We start from the raw sequence: 19,515 nt of genomic DNA on the forward strand, positions 1-19,515 counted from the left end.
CTCAAAGTCCGATCCTCCATCGTGCCTTACCATCGCTGGCTTTAACGGCATGGCTATTGAGAGCCAGGTGTTGAGGAACTGGGGTCTTTCGGACTCGGTGATCCCAACTATGCTGAGAGCATGGAAATCTTCTTCTCTGAAGATATATCATCGTACCTGGAAGGCCTGCATCTCCAGGTATGAGGAGAAAGGATGGCGTCCATGCTCCTTTTCTGTATCCAGGATCCTGCTGTTTCTACAGCAAGGTGTAGACCAGAAATTGGTTTTAAGCACCATTAAGGGACAAATATCAGCTTTGGCTGTCTTTTTTCAGCGACCCCTGGCGTCTCACTCTCTAGTGAGCACTTTTGTTCAAGGGGTCATGTAGTTCCTCCGGTGCTTCCACAGTTACCCCCATAGGGTCTGAATCTGGTGTTAGCGGCGCTTCAGAAACCGCCATTTGAATATATCAGAGAGATTCCCCTGTTGACTCGTGGTCCTTCTAGTGGCCATCACTCAGCCAGGAGGGTTTCGGAACTGGAGCACCCTGTTTTTTTGTGGTGGTTATTCCATACACTGTCGTTTTTTGTGGGCCTTGGCTTGCAAGTCGCCCTATCTAGTTATCCCCAGGATAGGGTGGTGTTGCGTCCGCAACCGTCTTTTCTGCTGAAGGTGTTTTCGGCGTTCCACATCAATGAAGCATTGTGTTACCATCTCTGTGTCCCAAGCCGGCACATCCTAAGGAAGTGGCCCTCCATTCCCTGGACGTGGTTCGGGCTCTGTGGGGTATTTGTTTGTCACGGCTCCCTTCCGGAAGTCAGACTCCTTGTTTGTTTCGGTGGCTGGTCCGAAAAAAGGCATGGCGGTCTCGTCGGCCACCTTTTCCAGGAGGATTAGACAGATTGTCGTACAGGCCTACGCCTTTAAGGGGCAGGTGCCCTCTTTCTGGTCACAGCCCACGCTGCAAGGTCAATCTGAACGTCTTGGGCCTTCCGACATCAAGCGTCTGTCGCTCAAGTGTGTGAAGTGGCGACTTGGTTGTCTGTTCACACTTTTACAAAATTCTACAAGGTAGATGTCAGTGCATCGGTTGATGCCTGTTTTTTGCCACAAAGTTTTGCAGGCGGCTGTATAATGCCAATTGCACATACAATTTTTTTTCCTGTTTTTTTGGGGTACAAAGGCAGTACCTTTAAGTTAATGCACTGTTGCATTTGTTTCTGCAGTTTTGGTGCGGTTTGAGGGTAATGCTTCTGTTGAGGAGCACCCTGTTTTTTTTGTGGTGGTTATTCCACACACTGTAGTTTTTTTGTGGGTAAAGTTTGTACTAGCTCCCACATGCCATGGTGGATGAAGTGTTTTCCCACCCCTCGTTTTGGCACTGCTTGGGGACGTCCCAATGGTCTAAAGAGAGGAGCTGTGTCAGTCGGTGAATATAAGAGAAAATAGGATTTTTTTTGTACTCACCGTAAAATCCTTTTCTCTGTAATTCACTGACTGACACAGCACCCGCCCTCCTATTTTTCTTTACGTTATACTGCTTGTTGACATACTAATGCTGCAGCAGCATGCTGAGGGGTTGTTACCTAAGGGACCGCCCCTTGGGCGGAACTAGAAAGTTCTAGTTTTATTATCACATGTTAACATGTAATGCCTAGTCTTCTCCTGAAGGTGGCGTAACAACCCAATGGTCTAAAGAGAAGAAGATGCGTTAGTCGGTGAATTACAGAGAAAAGGATTTTAAGGTGAGTACAAAAAATCCTATTTTATCTATCAAAAAGTGTTTTCCAGCACTAAACCTTTCATCTGATTTCTAAATTGCTGCATTTTTAAACTCCAATAGCCAATATAAAGGAACAGTAGTGGTAAAAAAAAAAACATTTGTGGGTTTAACCAATCTTATTTTTTTGTACAATTCTCCTTTAAGGGAGGCGTGGCAAGGGGTGTGTCCTATGCCTACATACTTTTGCAGATGGGTGTCCCTCATTCCCATCTCAAAAAGCTGGGAGGTATGCATGCAGAACTTCTACACTGTCACAAAATGGCTGAGTCTCCTGAGATCCAAAAGGGGGGAGAACATTGGCGTTTGGTTTTGGAACTATGAAGAGGATCAGATAGAAACCGGGCGCCCTTTTGTTCTCTGAAAGCAGAATAATCACTCCCTGGAATAGGAGAAGATAGGGAGGATTGAAATGAGTGAACGCGCTGTAGGTTTTCTGTCCCCGCCGAATTGCCGTAGTCAGGGTATGAATCATGTGACCAGGGAGGACTCCGCCTACGGAGAGTCAGGCCACCCAGATGATCGTACCGAGTGACAGCCCGGCCAATGGCTCCGCCCAATTCTGGCTGCCTATGTGAGAGTGAGCTGTGTTGTTTGTATTAGGTGTCACCCGGAACACTGTGAGTACCGCTGATTTATCCATTAATATGAGAGATGCCGGGACAGCCCGTGGCTCCTCTCATCCCATAGCTGTGTGTGCCTCTCCTGTATGTATACAGTACGGGGGGGGGGACTCTGCCATAGCATTACACTGGGGATGACCTCACAAGCTTTGTATTGTATATAATAAGAATAGAAGGCTGAGCTGTGTCTGGTGGGGGGCACAGGGCACGGGGGGGGGGGGGCACAGGCAGTAATGATAATCACTCTCATCTACCTCTTCTAATGGTTTTCAGGAAGGGTGAGCCATTTTCAGGACTTTTCACACTAATCACATAGGAATGAGTTCCTGATATACAGGATTGCCTTTATGGAGTCCAGTCACTCCATTCTAACTAGTCATGTCACTATGGGCCCGTGTTCTGCTTACTTTAATGGCACAGCTCCTTGGTGTAGAGCCGGGTGCTCCAAACTACAGCCCCCTACAAGATTGTGTCTGACCCACATCTCATGTGCAAGGCTCAGTGGACTCAGATGTAAGAACTGAGATGGAGACCCTGATGTAAAGGGGGACTCTGACGTAAGGTGAGGCCCGATGAAAAGAGGGACTCTGATTGGAGTCCTGATGTTAAGGGAGGGACTCTGATAGTGGCCATGATGTAAGGGAGGGACTCTGGTGTGGCCATGATGTAAGGAGGGGACTCTGATGTAAGGGAGGGACTCTGATGGCGGCCATGAGGTGTATGATGGGGATCCAGATGTAAAGGGGGAACCCTGATGTAAGGTATGGGGACCGTAATGTAAAGGAGGCTTATGATGGGGACTCTGATGGGGACCTTACTATGAAGGCGACCCTGATGTAAGTCTTCAACTCTGATGGGGGCCCTGATTTAAAGGGGTCAACGCATTATTCCCAGTGCACATGTTCATGTAAAATGGCATATAAGTGGGTGCTGAAGCGATCACCGGTTGGGACCGTGACTAGTCAGAGCAAGAGAATGTCACCAGCACACCATAGCTCTCCAGAACAGGTCCCAAGCTTTATTTAGTGATCACATTGTTAAAGCAGATAGCAACGTTTAGGAGGCTCGTAGGACCCCTTCATCAGGCATGTGACCACACATTTTTCTATGACATGTGATTGCTGTATAAAGCTTTGAACCCGTTCTGGAGATTCATAGTCTGCTGGGGACATTCTCTTGCCCTGATTTAAAGGGGGACCCTGAGGAACTTTGGGACCTTGATGTAAAAGGGCACTCTGGTGGGGAGGCTCTGATTGGGACTCTGATGGGGACTCAGATGTAAGGGGGGGGGCTTTGATTGAGACCCTGGTGTGAAGAAGGATTCTGATGAGTAAGGTGCAGACCGATTGTATATGTGTGTGACCTTTTATTAAAGGCTCTAGATTATTTGGAATTTCTTTTCTTTGTTTTATTGCACTTCCTCCTCTATTATTCTGAATCATAACATGCTGATTATAGTATTAAAAAAATAAAATAAATTCCAAGTAAATCGTATTCATTCATTTTAGATTTTATTAATTCATTCATATTTGTTGTGTATCCCCCGTGTAAAGCTGACAATCACTGTAGTAGTCAGAGATCGCTGCAATCTTCAAGGTCCTGTGGTGAGTGTCTCTCTTGTGCATAGTGAACACAGGGGGTCGCTTGCTTGGCATTGCCTCCATTCATAAATGGCCTGGTATTTTATTTTTATTTTTTTCAATGAATAAAAGACATTGTATTGTAGTGGTTGGAAAAGGTGGAGATTGTGACGGTGACCCCCCCAGCTCCCCAACTCATCTAATTAGAGAATGCTTTATATTTATTGAGAAAATAAAAGCCATCCTGTGACTGGCACCCATGCCAAGCAAGGAACACCTTGCACACATCTCTGATTGGACAAGGTGGATGGGGGTGGGGCAGCAACGCCACCTTGTCCAGTCTGAGAATGACTTGCATGCATTTAAAAAAAGAAAAAAAAAATGTTTTTTTTAATAATGGAGGCAATGCCAAGCCAGCAAGCCCGTGTTCAGTATACAGCAAGGAACAGCAGTGATGACTACTGGGGTGATTCTCTGCTTCCACAACAATCACACAGGTATGGAGTATGCACACTGATGTTGTGTCATGCTGAAACAATGTAACTATACAATACAAACCATACCTGTAGTCTTAATAATGATTAGTCAGTTGTGGATTACTCACTACAGGACTTGGTGTAATAAAATCTTCCACGTGACCTGCTTATCAGCAATGCTTCTTGTTGTTGTTCTAAATTCTTGTATGACCTTATTCCTAGAACTATGCTATGGTGAGGGATCAGCAATGAGAAACTCAATGATCTCTCGTATGTGCTGCTCAGCTCTGGAAACACGGCTCAGAGGTGTTCCCCTTGTTCTGAGTCGTGATTGGTGGATTGTAAAAGGACGCTCCTTCCAGAGATATGAAACCTGACCAGTTACCAACAAATCTTTGTACATGAGGCTGCTAAATTCCATCACACCGTGTACTGTACAATGTAATCTAGGAAAAGGAGCCGTCCTATTTCTCAACAGTCCTAATAGTTAAAAAAAAAATACTCATTCATTCTCTACCATTTTAATGCTGTTTTTAAACTGTTATTGTTGAAAGCTTAATAGTTGTAACGTGTTTGGGGAGGTGAACGTTCTACACACTGCTGTAGAATGTTCACCCCCTCATTACATGTTTAATATAAACATCTAATGCTTTTTTTTATTTTTATGTATTTGTTTTATTTTTTTATTTTTTGTGCTGGTGGGACTTTAACCACTTGCTGATGATATTTTTTTTTAAAGCCGAAAAACACCCCAGTCAAAAACTGCTAACAGCCTATTTGTGCATGGACACATAGGATAACATGATGGGGAGTTTAATGACTGTAGATAAAAATGTCTGAAGCCAAAAAACAGCTCCTGTAAAAACGTCCAAAAACATCCAGTGTGCACGAGGCCTTAAAGCCTCATGCACACTTAACAATTCTAAAAACACCAGTAGCATTAGTTGTAGAATGCTGTAGCTGTAGAATGAGTTTTGCGGTAGCGTTTTTTAGCTGTAATATGTTTTTTTTTTTTTTTTTTTTTTTTTTCAGCAAAACTATACTCGCACAAAAGCTTATGGCTCAAAATGCTTTTTATGGGCGTTTTTCATGATTTTTTCAGCTTTTGTCAGAGTTATGCCCCATACACACGATCATAAATTCCCCTAGCAAAAGTCTGATGTGAGCTTTTGGTCGGAAATTCCAACTGTGTCGGACTTTTGCTGGTGGAATTCCCGCCAGCAAAAGATTGAGAGCAGTTTCTCTATTTTTCAGTCGGAAAACAGTTCCGATCGGAAATTCCGATCGTCTGTACAAATTCCAACGCGCAAAATTCCTACGCATGCTCGGAAACAATTTGACGTATGCTTGGAAGCATTGAATTTAATTTTCTCGGCTCGTCGTAGCGTTGTACGTCACCGGTCGAAATTTCAGAGAACTTTTGTGTGACCGTGTGTATACAAGCCAAGCTTGAGCGGTATTCCGTCGGAAAAAAAAAACATCCAAGTTTTTCCCAAAGGAAAATCTGCTCGTGTGTAAGGCTCGGTTCACACAGGGGGCGATGCGAGGCGACACGACTTGCCTCGCCGCGACCTGCCGCGACCTCAGCAGCGACTTGCAAATGACTTCTGTATAGAAGTCAATGCAAGTCGCCTGAGGTCGCCCAAAAGTAGTACAGGAACCTTTTTTCTAAGTCGGAGCGACTCGAGTCGCTCCTCTTAGAACGGTTCCGTAGTACAGAACGGGGGCGACTTGTCAGGTCGCGGCACGGCAAGTCGTGTCGCCTCGCGTCGCCCCCTGTGTGAACCGAGCTTAAGGGGCATAAGAGTGTTTTTACAGCTGAAAAACTCCTCCTAAAACCCACTAGTTCTGGAGGTTTTTTCCAGCCAGAAAACGAGTCTGCCGAAAAACACTGATGACAGCCTATGTGTGCAGCACCTGCATCTCCCTGGAACTTTATAGTATCGAGACGTTTTGTGTGTTTAAAAAAAAAACAAAAAACACTAAAATGTGTTTGCCATTCATTCCCCTCCAATTTATTTAAATCTTATGCTATATTCCTCAGATCATACAGAATCACACATTTATCAAAGTGTTTGAAAGAAAAACAGTTCATTGGAACCAATTGCCTACAAGAAAAATGATGGCAAAAAATAGTTGCTATGAAGAACATAGACTGCCTGATGATAACATCTAAAATATTTTCAGGGTAGTACATTAGAGTGACGTCATGTCTTTTAACCTGTTCGTTTCTTATTTCAGATGATTGTAAACCTTCTGCGCCAAAACAGATGTGCCTCTAAGTAATGTCCGCGCTGTTGTTGGATACATATCTTTATTTGGTGACTTCCAGAAGAAGTATCTGGAGAAAAGCTGATTTAAACCTTCTATACCGCTGCTGTCCAAGAAATTGCTATACAAGTGTTAAGACAAAGCAATGCAAGCTGCTACTCAGGAATTCTGAACAAAGGAGATTCATTCATACTAATAACCAAACCAGTGCATACCTAAAACATTTTAAACTTGGCACTGCTTCTTCAAAGGCATTACAATTAGCAAAGAAGTCTATGTCACGAATCAAGAATACTTTAGACTCTGTCACTAAAGCTGTATCAAGCACCCACAGTGATTTAATTTCACGGATTGTACGCTCAAAGCCCAATCCAGCTAGTGTTGGCAAAGAGGAAAATGTCCAGGTAGCTGAAGTCCTTGCCACACAGGATGGCTTTCCAGAAGATAAGACCAAGGACAGTGCTAAAGAACCACTCATAACTACTTCTACAGAAACTACCTCTCATCTCAACCAACCCTTCCCTGTGGACTCTTCGCATGAAGTCACTGACTCTTGGCCAAGCCTCTTCCATCCTAGCTATCTCACTACTAACTTTGGGGAAACATACAATTTCCTGGCCAATCATATAAATACCTACTTTGCCAATAATACCAGTATGGAGAAAAATAAAACTCCACTAGATGACAAAAAACAAATTATTGAAATAAATGGTTTTAAAGAAGTTCTTTCACCTACAAATGAAGAGGTGTCAGTTTCTACCAAAAAGAGCATTTCAAACTTTCTATCTAATCAGTCTACCAATGTTCATGCCTTTGTGGGAAGTTACCTTGGAGGTCTTGTTCCAAAATTGAAAGCAGAACAGAAGAACATGATAGAGGAGAAAGGGAAAGAACAAGAGGTAGTTGATGCCCAGAGCAAAAATGAGCAAGAAATAACTAAAGAGAAGACTGTAGATGACAAAGCCAAGAGACTATCTCTACAGAGGGAAAAGGTGAGTCTCCGCTGATGAAGTTTAATTCCCTTTTGGCTTCCTATCAAACACATTAACTACCTACAATTACAGTATATACTCTGTGACGCACCTATGCAGATTTTTTCCCTTTCCTTACCCCGTACCATGGTTTGCATATTTAAGTGCATGAATTTACCCTTGTTTTGCCATCCATCTTGCCTAATGATGCTGCTGCTGCTCGGATTGATCCCCACAAATGTAGTGTCTGGTCATGGCAGGTTTGCACTCATATACCGTATTTGCCGGCGTATAAGACGACCTTTTACAGTAAAAAAAAATGAGCAAAAAGCTGGGGTCGTCTTATACGCCGGATATAAAGCTGGGGTTATCATATGTCAGCCGTCCGCTGGATTTTTGTTTTCAAACGTTTTTATTGCAAAAGTACAGGCAATTTGTCACAGAGAATACCAGATACAAACATAATGTTAATGGATACAAGGTCAATAGATATACTGCAATAGGCGACCTAACAAAGGAACATCCTAGTTTACTCATCCAACAGGCAGCAAAATGTTATTACCGAAAAAAGAAAGGGAGCACTGCAGACCAAGTGGAGTGCAGCGACTTCCGCAAACAGACCTCCAGGAGGTATCTCTGGGAGCTAATAGGGTCACAAAGCAACCAACATGAGAAGAACCAAAGAAAAAGAAAACCAAACAGGAGAAAAGAAAAGAAAAACAAAGAAAATATAGACTGCCTTAGATGCTTTAGTCTAGGAATTCAAACAGGTCATGATGTCAGCTGTTACATGTAAGCTCTAAGATCAGTAACCCGCCAGCCCCACCCTCAGGGCGAGTGTGAACCCCCTCCGCCCACAAACCAGCCCCGAGGCCCAACACCCAAACGGGTCATGGGTCCTCGAGCCTGGAAGTAAGGAGGAGGGCCGTCCAACTGCTCCACTTCTTATCAAAAACTGGCATGGAGTCCAGGAGAGTGTGGTGGATGCGCTCCATTAGTCTAATGGACTCCATGCGGCGAATAACCTGAGACCAAGGTACCGCGGGGCTCTTCCAGTGCAAAGCTATCGCCCAGTGAATGGCGCTAAAAAGAGTATGAATCAGCCTCTGTTGCGGACAGGGGACTCCCGGGATATCAGCGTAGAGAACACACAGCTGGTACGAAAGTGAAACAGGGGCGCCAGTGATCCTCTCAACCAATACAGAGGATTTGGCCCAGATATGTTCCAGGGCTTTACATTCCCAAAATGTGTGAAGGAGCGTGCCTCTACCCTGACATCCCCTAAAACAGGAGGCCGATACCAGTGGAAACATCCTATGTAGACGATCCGGGGAGTAATACCATCTGGTATGAAGCTTGAGGGCCGATTCCTTAACGGACACAGAGCGAGTACATTTGTGCATATTGTCAACCATAACCTCCCAATCCTCCACAGAAAATTCCTGAGCCACCTCCGCCTCCCAGCCCAACATAGCCACGGATTTAGGGGTCACTTTGAACACATTAAGGTGACTGTATAGAGCTGAGATGGTGCCCCTCTCTCTAGCCTCCATCCCACAGAGCCCCTCAAACATCGTCTTCCCGGCCCCTCTCAGATTCTGGAATAGAGTGGAGTAAAAGTGTCTAATCTGGAGAAACTGATAGTGGGCTGACCTATCTAGATCATGCGTTTGTTGCAAATATGCAAAGGAGCAAAAGTTAGAGTCCAGTAATAAAGAGTCCAGTCGTGTAAGGCCTCGTGCGGTCCATCTACTAAAGGAAGCCCCCGAACGGAAGGCCGGGGGGAACCCAGGTTCCCCTATAAACGAAGACAGGAGGGGGACCCCCGAGCAAAGTTGGAACTTCTGCCCATAAAGGGCCCAGAGGTAGAGGGCCTGACCCACTATGCCGTTCAGAGGGGAGACATCCTTATGGGATATAGTTTTGGACCACAATAGCCCTGGGAGGTAATATGGAGCGATTGAGGCCCACTCAAAGCGCAACCATGGGATTGGGGCTGGATCCATATGCCATTGTGCAGTCTGTATCAGTCGCGAGGCCAGGAAGTATTTCCATAGGTCCGGACATCCCAGACCGCCCAAGTGCCTGGGTCTATACAATAGCGAACGATTCAGTCGGGGCTTTTTCTTTTGCCAGATGAAAGAAAGTAAGTGACCCTGGACTTCCTGAAGTGTGGAGCGGGGGACATATATCGGTAGGGAGCGAAACAAAAATAGAAGTTTCGGGAGGATGGACATTTTTACCGCTTGGATGCGCCCTAAAAATGAAATATGGTAAGTGGACCATTGGTGAAGGAGGGATTTAATGGATGAAAAGGCCTGAGGGTAATTAAGGGAATACAGCTGCTTGAGCGTCGGGGTAAGTTTAATACCTAAATATTGGAGGTGGGTGTGACTCCATGTAAATTTGTAGGAGTCCTTAAGGGATTCCAAAAGGGGAGAGGGGAGATGAATGGGCATGGCCGAGCATTTAGTCGGATTGACACCCAGCCCTGAAATGTTATGAAAAGAGGACAGGGAAGTGAACAGGTTGGGCAAAGAGACAAGGGGGTCAGACAAGAACAGCAGGACATCATCCGCGTAGAGACTAACCTTGAACTCCTGATCCCCCTTAACATAACCCCTTATGTTAGGGTTATCCAAAATGGATCTCGTCAGGGGCTCCATGGCCAGGGCAAATAAAAGTGGAGAGAGGGGACACCCCTGCCTCGTGCCTCGACCCAAGGGGAAATACGAAGAACTAGCGCCCGGGATCCTAACGCTCGTGTGGGGGCGATGGTACAAGGCCCTAAAGCCGTGAACAAACTCCCCCTGAAAGCCAAATTTAGTCAAGACGTCCTCCAAATATGACCAGAGAACGCTGTCAAAGGCTTTATTTATATCCAAACTGAGCATCAAGACCCCGCGGGAGCCAGCGTCCGCATCTTGGATGATATTAGAGGCCAGACGGATATTATCAGTAATTTGTCTCGAGGGTATAAAGCCCGTTTGTTCCGGAGAGACAAGTGAGGTGATGATCGAGGCTAGGCGATCTGCTAGAATTCTCCCAAAAATGTTTAAATCATTGTTAATAACGGAAATGGGTCTGAAATTTTGAGGTTGGGCGAGGTCCCTCCCCGGCTTTGGGATAAGTGACAGGCTAGCCTGGAGCATCTCCTCTGGAAAGTGCTGCCCCCCCAAGATAAAGTTATAAAGCTTGGTCAGTTTAGGGAGTAGGGAATCCGCAAATTTCTTATAGTAGGTCGCCGAAAAACCGTCGGGACCCGGGGTTTTAGCCGGCTTGAGGGAAGAGATGACCGAGGCCACCTCCTCCGTCGTACAAGGGGCATTAAGGATAAGTAGTTGCTCAGGGGACAGGCAGGGGAGCCGTAGAGGGTCTAACCAGGACTGAGGAGGGATTCGGGGAGGGGAACCAGGAGCCGCATACAACTGTTGGTAGAAGGAAGTGAAAATTTGCATTACCTCCTTAGGGTGGGAGGTAAGGTTACCATCCCTGTTCCTTAACCTGTACACATGGGCGGGATGGGAGTGTTGCTTGAGCTTCCTAGCAAAGGACGTAGAGGCAGCATTGCTGTTTAAAAGAAATCGAGCCTTGGCCCATCTAAGGGATTTTTCAGCATGCTCAGACAAGATAGTATCTAGAGTCCTACGTTTGTCATTAATTTGGAGTAACACATCCTGGGAAGGGGAGTGGCTATGCTGATGGTAGAGTTTATGGAGATCTAAGGTGAGCTGTCGGGCCTCAAGTGCTTTCTGTCTTTTCCTGGTCGTGGAGATCTCTATCAGGAGTCCCCTCATAACCGCCTTATGGGCTGTCCAGAGGGTGGTGGGGGCAATGTCCTCAATGTCGTTCAGTCTAAAGTATTCCGCCAGTCGCTCGGACAATTGCTCGCGTATGACAGAGTCAGTCAGGAGAGAGTCATTAATGCGCCAGGAACGGTCAGCATAGGGAAGGCCTATATTGGAGAGGACGCAAGAGACAACGTTATGGTCCGACCAGGGGCAAATATGTATGTTAGAGGAGGTAGAGTTCGCCAGCAGAATGGGGGTGCAAAACATGTAGTCCAAACGCGAGTAGGTGTCGTGGGGGTGGGAGAAAAACGTATATTCCCGGGAGCCTATGTTATGCGCCCTCCATACATCGGAGAGCTGGTGGTCTTTCAGTGCAGTCAGGAGGGATCTGGGAAATGCATTACTAGCCTGGCTGTCCTTTGACCTATCAAGCTTCGAGTGGGCCACTAGGTTGAAATCCCCCCCCTATGAACAGATGGGAGGAATGAAATTTTTCCAGAACTTGGAAAAAGCTCTTAAAAAAGGTTGCCTGTGCAGAGTTAGGGGCATACACCGAGGCCAGGGTCAGGGACTTGCCCTGTATAGAGCCCTGAACTATAACAAACCTGCTATGTGGGTCAATATAAGACTGTTGAACATGGAACAATACTGTGTTTTTTATAAATATGGCCGCCCCTCTGGTCCTGGACTCGTAGGTCGAATAAAAACACTGTTTGTAGGATTTGTCAAAATAGGAGGGATGGTTATTAGCAGAGAAGTGAGTCTCCTGTAAAAGGAGGATCTCAGCCCCTAAGGACTTGTAAGATCTAAAAGCCTTCCTCCTCTTTTGGGGGGAATTAAATCCCTTGACATTATGAGTTATAATTTTAAGACCCATGAGGCATCCATAGCAAAAAGTTTACAGGATAAGGGGAGACCAGTCCCAGAGGGGCGCCCACATACAAATTCAACCACAAAACACCAGAGAAGGCAGAATCAGCAATAAAGTGAAAAGCAGCAACAGCATCGCTCACAATCCGTCCGCTGGATTTTTAAGCCCTCCGGATACTCGCCGAGTGTGCGGTAATACTGTATACATACAATATACACCGCTGAGCCAATCCCGGCGAGCGATGTATTCTATTAATGAATACAGCGCCTGCTCTGATTGGAGTAACAACCTCTGCAGCCTGCTCGGATTGGCTGTGAGAGTCAGAGGCACAGGCTGATGATGTAACAGCCTCTGCCAATCCGAGCAGGCACTGTATGCAATAATAGAATGCATAGCTTGCCGTGATTGGCTAAGGGCGGTATACTATATGTATACTGTGAGACAGCATGTTACCCGGCGCCAACTTCGTTTCTGAACATACGGAATTCCTGCATAAGGGGGTCGTCTTATACAGTGAGTACAGCACAAAACCAACTTTTTAAATTGAAAAGTAGGGGGTCGTCTTGTATGCCCAGCCGCCTTATACGCCGGCAAATACGGTATGTATTGGCCCTATAACTGTGTTCAGAAATAGCAATGTCTTGAAGTGCACTAAGATCAGAGTCTAAGAGCCCAGACTGAACTCTGAGTCAAGGTGTAATGGGCTGAAACTAGAAGGAACATATAAGACAATGGGGTTGGTTGCTAAAGGAGTATTTTTTTTTTCACTTCTCTAATGCTGGTCATACATTATACAATTTTCTTCTATAGATTTCCTTTAGATTTATTAAAACCATATAATATGAGGTCAAATCTAAAAACGTTAAATTTCTGTGCAATCAGACAGGTCCTTATACTACACAGTTGAAGGTAAATCTAAAGGAAATTGAATAAGAAAATTGTATGGTGTATGGCCAGCTTCAGTGAAAAAAATGAACTGTGCAAGTAGTACTTTCTCTTAAAAGACATACATCTACTGCCTGTACAGCCGAATCTCTCGTGCAACGTTGCTGGATCGAGATGGGACTGAGGGGGGAGCCATGGTACAACACACAGTATGTGCGTACCCAAATGTGTGATGACTTTGAAAAACGTTTCACAATTTTTTCAGGCACAACATGTTCACTTGCTGACTAATACATCTCACCGAATTTCAGATGCCATTGCAATGGGATAATCAATCTTATTCACTTCACTTTACCTGTCAGTGATCATAATGTTATGGCTGATTCTCCCCTCTCCCTTCTCCCTCATAAAAGTGAGTACACCCTTTTATATCTTTTCATGTGACAACACTGAAGAAACTAAACTTTGTTACAATGTAAAGTAGTGAGTGTACAGCTGGGATAACAGTGTAAATTTGCTGTCCCCTCAGAATAACTCAACACACAGCCAGTGAATACACCCCTAAGTGAAAATGTCCAAGTTGGGCCCAAAGCATCAATATTTTGTGTGGCCACCATTATTTTCTGCCATTCCAGTACTGCCTTAACCCTCTTGGGCATTGAGTTCACCAGTGTAAATTTGCTGTCCCCTCAAAATAACTCAACACATAGCCATTACTGTCTAAACTGCTAGCAACAAAGGTGAGTACACCACTAAGTGAAAATGTCTAAACTGGGCCCAATTGGCCATTTCTCTCCCCGATGTCATGTGACTTGTTGGTGTTACAAGGTCTCAGGTGGGAATGGGGAGCAGGTATGTTAAATTTGGTGTTATCGCTCTCACTCTCTCATACTGGTCACTGGAAGTTCAGCATGGCAAAGAACTCTCTAAGGATCTGAAAAAAAGAACTGTTGCTCTACATAAAGATGACTTGGGCTATAAGAAGATTGCTGAAACCCTGAAACTGAGCTGCAACACAGTGGCCAAGACCATACAGCGGTTTAACAGTAAAAGTTCCACTCAGAACAGCCCTTACCATGCTTGACCAAGGCAGTTGAGTGCACATGCTCAGCATAATATACAGAGGTTGTCTTTGGGAAATAGATGTATGAGTGCTGCCAGCATTGTTGCAGAGGTTGAAGGGGTGAGGGGTCAGTCTCACAGTGCTTAGACCATCCATTGCACACTAAATCAAATTGGTCTGCATGGCTGTCATCCGAGAAGGAAGCCTCTTCTAAAGATGATGCACAAGAAATCCCGCAAACGGTTTGCTGAAGACAAGCAGACTAAGGACAGGGATTAGTGGAACCATGTCCTGTGGTCTGAAGAAACCAAGATAAACTTATTTGGTTCAGATGGTGTCAAGCGTGTGGCGGCAACCAAGTGAGGAGTACAAAGACAAGTGTGTCTTACATACAGTCAAGCATGGTGGTGGGAGTGTCATGGTCTAGGTCTGCATGAGTGCTGCCGGGACTCGGGAGCTACAGTTCATTGAGGGAACCATGAATGACAACATGTACTGCGACCTACTGCAGCAGAGCATGATCCTCTTTCTTCGGAGACACATCTCCAAGATGACCACTGCCTTGCTAAAGAAGCTGAGGGTAAAAGTGATGGACTGGCCAAGCATATCTCCAGACCTAAACCCTATTGAGCATCTGTGGGGCATCTGCAAACGGAAGGTGGAGGAGCGCAAGGTCTCTAACATCCACCAGCTCTGTGATGTTGTCGCGGATGAGTGGAAGAGGACTCTGATGTCAACCTGTGAAGCTCTGGTGAACTCCATGCCCAAGAGAGTTAAGCCAGTGCTGGAAAATAATGGTGGCCGCACAAAATATTGACACTTTGGCCGGGTTCACACCGCTGCGATGCGGGAACGCCGCGAATCCGCGGCGTTTTCCCGCATCGCATGACTCCCGCCGGCAGTTCACACTGCCCTATGCGGACGGCTGGGAGTGTCAATGATATGTTAATGACACCCCCAGATCCGTCCGCATATCGCAGTGCGATCTGCCGACTCGCACAGGAATCGGATCGCATGGTGTGAACCCCCAATGCGATCCGATTCTGTTGCGGACCAAAAAAAGGGTCCCGTGCGAGTTTGCTGCGGGAGCGATGCGAATTCAGCCATACTATCTGTATGGCTGAACTCGCATCGCTACGGAGATCGGATGTGATTTGCGGTGCGAATCACATCCGGATCTCCCCCCGCAGCAGTGTGAACCCAGCCTTTGGGCCCAATTTGGATATTTTCACTTAGGGGAGTACTCACTTTTGTTTCCAGCGGTTTAGACATTAATGACTGTGTGTTGAGTTATTTACACTGTTATACAAGCTGTACACTTACTACCTTACATTGTAGCAAAAGTGTAATTTCTTCAGTGTTGTCACATGAACAGATATAATAAAATACTTACAAAAATTAGAGGGGTTTACTCATTTTTGTGAGATACTGTGTGTGTGAGCGTGTGTGTATATGTATATGTATGTGTGTGTGTGTGTGTGTGTGTGTGTGTGTATATATATATATATATATATATATATATATATATATATATATATATATATATATATATATATATATATATATAATTTTATATTGTGTGTATTTTATATAAAATATAAATGTACTTATGTATTTTTGGTTTAACAGATTATTGCTCGAGTGAGTGTGGATAACAGGACAAGATCCCTGGTTCAGTCATTGAAAAGAGCCTCTGACCGGAGACTGTGCATTAATCGCGTTGAAGAGCTGAGCTGCCATCTTCTTGAGTTTCCTGAAACAAGAGGTGTTGCAGTGAAGGCAAGTCAAGCTTTGTGGTAGTGTTTCCTCAATATGACAAAGTTACCGTATATACTCGAGTATAGGCCGACCCGAATATAAGCCGAGGCCCCCAATTTACCCCCAAAAAAACTGGCAAACTTATTGACTCGTGTATAAGCCGAGGGTAAGACATGCCTGTCCATCCCTGTGTGTGTGTCCGTCCATCCCTGTGTGTCCGTCCATCCCTGTGTGTCCGTCCATCCCTGTGTGTCCGTCCATCCATCCCTGTGTGTGTGTGTGTCCATCCATCCATCCATCCCTGTGTGTGTGTGTCTCCATCCATCCATCCATCCATCCCTGTGTGTGTGTGTCTCCATCCATCCATCCATCCCTGTGTGTGTGTGTGTGTCCATCCATCCATCCATCCCTGTGTGTGTGTGTGTCCATCCATCCATCCATCCCTGTGTGTGTGTGTCTCCATCCATCCATCCATCCATCCCTGTGTGTGTGTGTCTCCATCCATCCATCCATCCCTGTGTGTGTGTGTATCCATCCGTGTGTGTGTGTGTGTGTGTGTGTGTCCAGCCTACCTGTGTCCCGAGCCTTTGTCCCGAGCCTCCGTCCCGTGCCGAGCCTCCTTGCCTCCGTGCCTCGCCGCCGTGCCTTGCCTCCGTTCCGTCCCGTCCCGTCCCGTCCCGTGCCGTGCCTTGCCTTGCCTCCGTCCCGTGCCCTCTTCGTTCGTCGGCGCCTCGGCGGCCATTGTAAAATTCAAAAGCTGCGCCGCCGCCTTCGCCTGTGATAGGCGGAACACTGAATTTCCCAGCAGCCTGTGTTCCGCCTATCACGTACATCGTATCATCCTCGTCCGTAGTACGAGGATGATACGATGTCCGTGATAGGCGGAACACAGGCTGCTGGGAAATTCAGTGTTCCGCCTATCACAGGCGAAGGCGGAGCCGGAGGCGCGGCTTTTGAACTATAGAATGGCCGCTGTCTGTCTGCTCGACACGCTGATCGAGCGGGCAGACAGCGATGACTCGAGTATAAGCCGAGGGGGGCACTTTCAGCCTCAAAAAAGAGGCTGAAAATCTCGGCTTATACTCGAGTATATACGGTAGTCTAAATTTTAAAGTGAAAATCATTTAAATCTTAGAAACCATATGGAAACTGACTCTTTCTGATATTTTCCTAAAATTCTCAAGTAATCCCAAACTTGCCGAATAACTCCAAGCCCATTTAATTTTCATTCTGTGTAAACACTGCCACTGAAACATTAATGGCAGCACACTAAAATCAGTTTCCTCTTAATGACCTATTTACAAGATGCTGGTTAAATCAGTCCATAGCAGGAGAGGAATATTGCATGTGTGGCTTTGCAATAAAGAAGATCTTCAGTCTTAACAAAAAAATATGCCAGCATGTTTACTAAGGGAAACTGGCTGTGACACCTTGTGGCTTTTTCAGCCGGCTTCCCACTGTGCATGTGCGAGCTGCACTGTGGTGCACTTTGTGAAAGGTCCTGCAACCTTCTGTGATCTGCCCAAGAAGGTTGTGGGCAGGGAAGGAGGGGGAGAACTGTCACTCCGATCACCTAGGCTGTCGGAGTGGAAGTGGAAACAGGTACCTGCTAAAACTAGGCTTAATTCTACAACGCTAAAACATCACCTAAAGTGATATTAAAGTCTATTTTTTTTTTTTTTTTTTATTTGGTTAAAAATAACAAACATGTTTATACTTGCCTGCTCTGTGCAGTGGTTTTGCACAGAGCAGCCCTTATCCTCCCCTTCTCGGGTTCCCAGCCGGAGCTCCTGGTTAGTCCCTGCTAATGAGTGCCCCCACAGCAAGCAGCTTGCTATGGGGATACCCCCGAGCCAAACCGCTGCTCGGTGTGCCCGTTCAGACACAGAGCCATGGCTCAACCCCCTCTCTCTACTCATTGGCTCAATAACTTGGCGCCAGATCCAAGTCTCGTGAGAGGGTGCAGGGTTTTCAGGAAGCACTAATGGGGACAGGGCATAGAGATGGTAGGTACACCTGCAATGCAGCAAACGTTTGATTATTCTTGGGTAGGCAAGAATAGGTAGGTAGTAGTAGTTTTATTTTTATTTTTTTATTGTATATTTAACTTAATCAAAGAATTACAGGAAAAGAAAAACAAAGTGCAAACGTTGAGAACCATAATTGACAGATTTGACATCAACAAATTTGAAATAAGTCACATACACGGTGTAAGAAATCAGACATATAATAGAACATGTGAAGAAGCATCATAGAACTTCAAATAGAGTAAAAAAAAATAAAAGAAAACGGGGGGCGGGGGGGGGGGGGCCAGGAGAGCAAGCATCAAAAAACTTGAATTATAGCTCTCTGGGTTGATGAGATTCCGGGGGTACTTAAAACTGACTGAAGAACCCTAGGGAAGCTGAACTGGAGGAGGGGGAAGGGTGGCACCGTGGAAAATTGGATGATAAGGTTAGAAATCAATAAGGCATAAATGACAATATAAAATAAAAAGGGGAGACATTGGTCATATAGATGTTAAAGGTATGGCATTGAGGTTATGCTCCAAATGGTCCCAAATTTTGGAAAACCAAGGCAGAGAATAATGTACTATCGCCGTAAGGATTTCCATTTTACGAATCTGTGCAAACATCTGCAATACCTGGGGTAGTGTGGGTGGGGGGGGGTAGATAACCTTCCTAAGGGAGGTGGAACACTACCAAAATATATGATAATGTGAGCCAATTTCACCATGGCACCTCTAGCACACATGGGGGACCCCAGAATCATATTTATGAATAATCTCAGGGGTTCTTTTAGCAGAAGAGTAGAATCTTATAAGCCGTCTCTCTCTGCTCCACGCATCTGCATGATTTGGCTATGGAATCCCAGATCTTCTGCCATTGTGGGAGAGTGATAGGTCCTTGGAAGAGCCGGGAGCATTTCTGCATGTAAAGATGGTGTTTGTCAGTTAGTGGAAGGGCATCCTGAAGAAATTTACAAATATCCATAAGGTGAGTCTGATATGGGCCCTGGGCACATAGGAGTTCAAACGGGGTAGGTTTGTCTAAGGTTAGAGATTGTGATTTGGAATAAAAATAATATTTGAACTGGGGGTAGGAATAAAAAGTTGTTTTGGAATCTGGTGTTCATGTTGCATTTCCGTAAAGGATAGAAGTTTGCGAGTGAGGGTGTACCATGTTTCGGAGCTGGAAAATTCCAGCCCGGGACCAGGGGTACATTTGAGTATATGATAAACTATCAGGAATATCAGGGTTGAAAAGTATGTTCAATAGAGGAGGACATGGAGGAGAGAGAGAGAACTGTTGGGAGCATTTTTTTTCCAGATGGAGAGCGTAAATAGCATTGGATGCAAACATAGGCCTCCTAATTGGACAGTAGATGTATCCAGAGCTGACCAGATTATAGAGCAGGAATGAACTGGGCATGTAATACTCATTCCTATCTCCGACCACCTACTAGAT

The 19,515-nt window shown here is 45.5% G+C and overlaps 1 protein-coding gene across 1 annotated transcript in view; it reads left to right on the plus strand.

Annotated features, from left to right (window-relative positions):
• Positions 1-1,998: 1,998 nt before the first annotated feature.
• Positions 1,999-19,515, plus strand: part of PNPLA8 (patatin like domain 8, phospholipase A2) — a 131,352-nt gene continuing 113,835 nt past the window's right edge. Inside the window, exons 1-3 of the mRNA XM_077472060.1 lie at positions 1,999-2,379; positions 6,680-7,701; positions 15,920-16,069. Coding sequence (XP_077328186.1) covers positions 6,724-7,701; positions 15,920-16,069 — 1,128 coding nt within the window. The 5' untranslated portion in view covers positions 1,999-2,379; positions 6,680-6,723. The remainder of the gene's footprint in view (positions 2,380-6,679; positions 7,702-15,919; positions 16,070-19,515) is intronic.

This window comes from Lithobates pipiens, unplaced genomic scaffold (genome assembly GCF_037356315.1).
Source record: "Lithobates pipiens isolate NorthernLeopardFrog02 unplaced genomic scaffold, aLitPip1_a1.2 Scaffold_8, whole genome shotgun sequence".
Taxonomy (NCBI): domain Eukaryota; kingdom Metazoa; phylum Chordata; class Amphibia; order Anura; family Ranidae; genus Lithobates; species Lithobates pipiens.